Source organism: Cibotium barometz, chromosome 1 (genome assembly GCF_041138505.1).
Source record: "Cibotium barometz isolate CiBa-2024 chromosome 1, ASM4113850v1, whole genome shotgun sequence".
NCBI classification, from domain to species: domain Eukaryota; kingdom Viridiplantae; phylum Streptophyta; class Polypodiopsida; order Cyatheales; family Cibotiaceae; genus Cibotium; species Cibotium barometz.
In genome coordinates, this window is record NC_141046.1 from 4727092 (window position 1) to 4733091 (window position 6000).

At 45.3% G+C, this 6000-nt stretch overlaps 1 protein-coding gene across 1 annotated transcript in view; it reads left to right on the forward strand.

Moving 5' to 3' along the window:
- LOC147641533 (uncharacterized) overlaps positions 1–5665 on the forward strand; it is a 30614-nt gene extending 24949 nt beyond the window's left edge. Inside the window, exons 2-4 of the mRNA XM_086786767.1 lie at positions 4279–4540; positions 4700–4767; positions 4871–5665. Of these exons, the coding sequence (XP_086642893.1) occupies positions 4279–4540; positions 4700–4767; positions 4871–5128 (588 nt within the window). The 3' untranslated portion in view covers positions 5129–5665. The remainder of the gene's footprint in view (positions 1–4278; positions 4541–4699; positions 4768–4870) is intronic.
- The last annotated feature ends 335 nt before the right edge of the window (positions 5666–6000 follow it).

Consider the following 6000-nt stretch of genomic DNA (forward strand, 5'->3'; position numbering starts at 1 on the left):
CACAGCGCTCAAACATTGGAAGACTTTTCTTTATGGATTTTATAGTAAAAACAGACCACCAAGCACTTAAGTGGCTTCAAACCATGCCCAGTGCCTAGTGGATTGATTGGCATGCCAGGTGGAGTCAACTCTTCCAACAGTTTGGAGGAATGATTGAGTACATCCCTGGTAAGCATAACCCAGTAGCAAATGCTCTTAGTCGAAACCATGCCCACTGCCTAGTGGATTGATTGGCAGGCCAGGTGGAGTCAACTCTTCCAACAGTTTGGAGGAATGATTGAGTACATCCCTGGTAAGCATAACCCAATAGCAAATGCTCTTAGTCGAAAGGCCAGCATCCTGGCAGTCCAGGAATCTACCATTCTCGAAATCACGGGGAAGGACTTAGATAGCATGAAAGACCAATATGTGGATCCCCCTGAGTTTGGTACTCAGTATAATTTGGCTCTCACCTCTGAGCCTGGCCATTATTCAATACAGAACGGTTGGTTGTTCTTCAAGAACCGCCTGTGTCATTCAGGAAAAGCGATCAGCTCTTCTCCATGATGCCCATGACTCCTTAGTTGGAGGACATAGGGGTATCAACAGTACCCTCGAGAAATTAGAACGGTCCTCTTAAAGGCTGGTTTACTTCAACCTTTGCCTATTCCCAACGGACCCTTCATCGACATATCTATGGACTTTGTAGGGCCTCTACCAGCATCCATCGGATCCCGGAACACTCAGTGTTTCACCATTGTGGATCACTTCAGTAAATTCTGCATGCTCATCCCATGCAAGCATACGGCCACAGCCGAGGACGTAGTCGGCTACCAAATAAACAAAGTGATTCTGTAAGCCGTAGACAGATGGGTAGAAGTGTTGGCAGATGACTGCCTTGGCTAGTAGGGGTGCTGGCAGTCGGTTGCGCTGGCCAGTAGGGGTGCTGGCAGTCGGTATAGTAAGCGGTGTAGACAGGAGACGGTGGCGCTGTAGGCGGCACAGACAAGCATAGAGGCACTGCTTGGCTGCAGATAGCGTTTGCTGGCTGTTGGTTGTTGGCGATGCTGCTGAACAGGACGATGTTGCTAGTTGAGGCAGTTGAAGCAACTAGCGCAGGGCGGAGTTGTTGGAGTAGGGCGGCGGGCGACTACACAAAGGCGGCGGTGCAGGCAGGGCAGGGGGCGTTGATGGCTGTCCGACAGTGGCGCACGGGCTGAGCTGGCGGAGCAAGGCGGCACAAGGTGGCGCAAGCTGCTGTCTGACGGCGGAACAGGGTAGGAGGAGGAGGCGCAGCCCTAAACTCAGCGAATGGAGAGGGTGGAGAGTTTGAAGATGATAATGATGATGTTGATGTTGATCTCCTTGCACTCCCACACGCTTGATGCCGAAAGAGAGGCTCATGGTACCTTTTAATACTTGGGAAGAGCCTTGCTTTTTGCCAGGAAAGCTATATTGCTTTGCTTTTGTCTTTTTGCTTCTATATTTTAATAGTAATTAAAATATTACACATCTTTTCAAAAGTTCTTGATTTATTGCTTTTATAGCTTCAAGGCCTTGCTTTTTGGCCTTGGAACTGCTTTTTGGAAAAGCGGCTTTTAGCTTTTTGATTCGGCTCAATCCCCTCTTTCCAACGGTGACCTTGGCTCGTGGTCAACCAAGTTTGACTTTCTACTTTTCTCTGCTTTTTGACAAAAACAGGTGCTTTTTCTTGAGCCAACTTCATGAATCCTGTTTCCATGCTTTCATTAACCTGACCATGTGTCTGGGCATGAGTTCCATCATGTGAAATAGAGCTAGGAGGGCCAAATAGTTACATGCACCAAATATGTATCCATGAGTACTACTTGCACTCAGATATTTGTGCACATCGGCCACGTTATCTTTCGGATGCAGTTCGACCCTCAAGAGGTGGGAGAGTCCCAAGTCTCGGACTCAACAAAAGGGCAAGGAGATTCCTATAGGAGGACCTTTTTAGGCCATGAAGGATAACACTTCCAGTGGGGGAGTGTTGTAGACATAACTCTCCGAGGAGGAGTTCCGAGCCAAGCGACTAGCCAATCATGTGTCAAGTGTGACTCCACCAAGCACATCGCCGCGGATCTTGGAGGAGCAATCAAAGGAGGATGCTTCCTCACATCGGAAGGTTTAGCTTAAGGAGGAGGCTTCTTCAGAATTGGAGAATGAGTGTTGACGAATGCATGTGCATGATTCAGCTTTTTTCATTTCTTGAGTTGAGCGCACACACGGTGTTTTATTGCGTCATGCCAGAGGCTCAAATAGAGGATGTTTATGACCAAGTCTCTGAGGGAGAGTCTTCACGGTTGCCGTCTGCACTAGGTGGACACCTACCGTTTGTATTGGGTGGAGTATCGTATAGTCTGATGTCATGGAGGCACCACAAGAGCGCATGTCACTAGATTGGTCTTCACTTTGGGAGGATATAACAGTGGGTGTGTCTTCCCAAGGCACAGATTTCTTGGAGACTGTACCAACAACAATCCAAGTTTTTTCTTCGATGTATAACAGATGTATTACTTGGAGTATGCTCCACAGAGAGATGGTGGTCTAGAGATGCACATGCCGAGTAGAGAACACTTTCAAACTATCCACGAAATGCTCAACTTGCTTTGACCGTAGTCCTCAGGGGAGCATGAGCAAAAGGTTCCAAAAATGTGCTAGTTACCTGCTCATCTTACTTTTGGGCAAAGTGCTCCCATTGTCGCTTTAGCACACGGTAATAGTCCATAGGAATAAACTGCTTCAAGACCATCTTGCGGTGATGCGCAAGGTGGCCTTTCCACCAGAAGAAGGCAGCACATGTCAAAGCCGTATGCACCAAATGGAGCTGAAAAACATCCGCATCACCTGTTGCCCAACGTGGCAGTCATCTAGTGGGTCCAATTGGTGGCAACTTCTCCGTCCATCTTCCCTTTTGAACTTGGGAGGCTGCAAAAGCTTCAAAAATTGAGTTCGTTTCTCACGAGGCATGGAGGAAGAGCTTGGCAAACTAGTAGTCCACTGATGGCGAAGAGCCGGTGAAGGACACCCGAAACTATTCAGATAATCTAGTGGAGAGGGGCTCTGCAAAGGAGACCATTGGTGACGCGAACGGTGTCTCTCCTGCCGACTATGTGCACTGTCAGAGTGATGATTGCCGAACCAAGAGCAAAGCTTGTCGGCTGCATCCTTTCCTGCATCCAAATGTTTATTTGTCGAGCTATGGACAAAGTTATGCTGTCCAGAGCTGAGATAATTGGAAGGATGGCCAACACAAGCAACTTGCGACCCCCAACTTTTGTGAAGGGAACCTGCAAGCCGCAAACTATCTTTGTTGAAGCTCAATGCGAAGAGCTTATTGACATTGGCAGGTCTCGAATGTTGCACTTTCAAAAGAAAAGCAGCGATAATGTGTGGCCAACTGCTTATTTATCCACATCTGGCGCAGGAGTGGGAAAAAGACGATGAAGGTGCTCTTTTTATTCTGATTCAGACTTTGAACACCAGTATGCTACTGTTCATCTTGATGGCCACATGTGTGCATGAAACTTGGATCATCTTTAAGGATGAGTACAAGATGGTCAATTCTATGGAGATATTCAAGCTTGGGGTGCAACTTAGTTGGGAGAAGCTTGTAATGGTGAGCCAGTTGTAATCTTTCTAACAGGATTGAAAATTATACGTGAATGGTGATCAAGTGGTAGGTTGATAATATGGTCTTATGGTCTTGGAGGTTGAGGGTTTCTTCTTATTGCTCTTGTTTGGTTAGAGGCAGTATGTACTGCCGTCTACCTACTCAATTGGAGCTGCATGGTGGAAAATAAACTGAAACTAACATCAGGTTTACACCTGGAAGAAACTTCTGCTTTACATTCTATGTTTTGGGTACTAACTTTTATGTGTTTCTACTTAACTGACTCAAGTTCTTAAGATCAGGAGTACTCTTTGAGATATTTTTGAGAGCTGCAGAAACATGGGTTCTATGATCCCCCTGCATTGTTGGTATGCTGAGTATTAAGAGCTCAGTGTTGCCAGCGCATGCAACACTGAGGTGTTGCCAGCTGCATTACCGGCATTGTTGGTATGCTGAGTATGAAGAGCTGTTTCCAAGCCCTGGGTTGCACTTCTCTTTTTGGAGATGCATGTATGTTTTTTGAGCGTCTTTTGCGCATCTTTTGTATAATGATCGATATAACGATGTGATAATTCTCTGCCTTTATTTACTCCTACACAATCATTTGTTTCGTTGTTGTGTTGCAAATATGTTGCATGACCATAAGCTCCTTGCTGCTTACACAGGCTTATGATTGTGAAGAGTGGTCATTTGGATACTGTGGAAGTGGAAGTGGTGTTTTTTGTTGCCCCCATAAAGGGAATCCTGTGTACTCCTATCGGGAAAGTATTTCTCTTGGATGGACATCCTTGTCCCGTCTTGAGGTCACTCAAGTTTTGTTTGAGCTTGGGAGAGAATGGCCGGGCGAATCTTATGATCTCCTTTCCAGAAATTGCAACCACTTTTGTGATGCTTTCTGTGAGCGACTTGGTGTGCTAAAACTTCCGGGTAAGTTGTAGGGATAAAGGTGAACAGTGTGTTCTTGAAATTTGGCCGAACTTTTGGCTGTATGGAGGCTTTGTATGGTGCAAAGGATGATATACATTGATTTTTTGCTTTTATTGAAGAGATGAAACTAAGTTGTGCTCTTTGACACGTGGAGCTCAGCCTGGGTAAATCGCTTTGCACATGCTGGCGTTGCTGCAGTGGAAGCAGCAGAGACCACAATCAAGCGGGTAAGATAACTGCAGGTTATTGATTGTGTTCTGCATTGTTTGCACGTTTTGATCATACCCAAGCTCTCTTGGCATTCAGCTAATGCATCTAAATTGTAAACAGCTCCAGCAGGCAAAGAGTGGTATTGTTTCTGCAAGCAAGGTTGTATACCACCTTTTGGTGAGGGTGAACTCAACATCTGCACGCAGTCCCGAATCAGAGGTGCTCCCTCTTGTACCGAACAGGACCAGTGCAAATGTGTTTCGTTTGACGTTTCTAAAAGCTCCTGCAGTTTGCATATCAAGGCTTTTCATATCCATGAACTGTTTTGGCTTTCGGGAAGAGAGCATGGTGGAAAGGGCACATGTGGAAAGGATATGAGGATGCATGCAAAGATGCCACCCTTCAGAATCCACCTCAAATCTTTTGAAGCACAGCAGTAAAAGTGGACACGTGCAATGAGAAAATGCATGCGGATTGTTTGCAACCTTCCTCAAGAATGGGGCTGTGGGATTAAATCGAATGTCACAACTGTCTAACCATGACAATGCAATTTGTGGTAACTTGAAGGATTGAGTGCTGATTTTGGAGGTACCAGTTTCGTGGCTTGGTTTCTTATGACAAGAGGACACTTCTAAGTTTTTGGTTGGTATCCTAAGGAGCTTCACAGCCTGATCTTAAATTGCAGGATACTTAGGATACTCGACTAGGAAGCTGATCTTACAAACACTCGTGAGTGTTTTCATTTACTCTCAAGGCTATGCAGTTTATGAAAACTCCATGCAATGATCTTATATGCCGTTGCATGTCCTTATTGACATGCAAGTTTCAAATAACGCTATTATTTCAAGAGAACCGTTGTGCAAAAATGAATTCTGTAGGTGAGGCTGTGATGTAAAGAACATTTTCTTTGATCAATTGTCACAGTGGAAGTTGGACCTTAGCGATTCCTCTCAATAAGAATCATAGTCGAAAAAGGGATTGGAAACTCAATTACACCATCTTCTGCTTTGTTTCCATCTGGGAGTATGTAATTGTTGACTCTTCAAAATGCTCAACGATCTAGACTATTGGTTTGGATTCTACTGCTTAATCTAGATTGCATGTGTTTTGAAGCTTCTGTTTTAGTCAACCGAAATGTGCTTAGGGTAAAGGGGCGTGTACAAGAGTACTGTAGCAAATTGAAACATACTTTGTCAGTAACCTACTTAGTGGCTTATGTTTGCGGAATCTGCCTCATTATGGGGGAACAT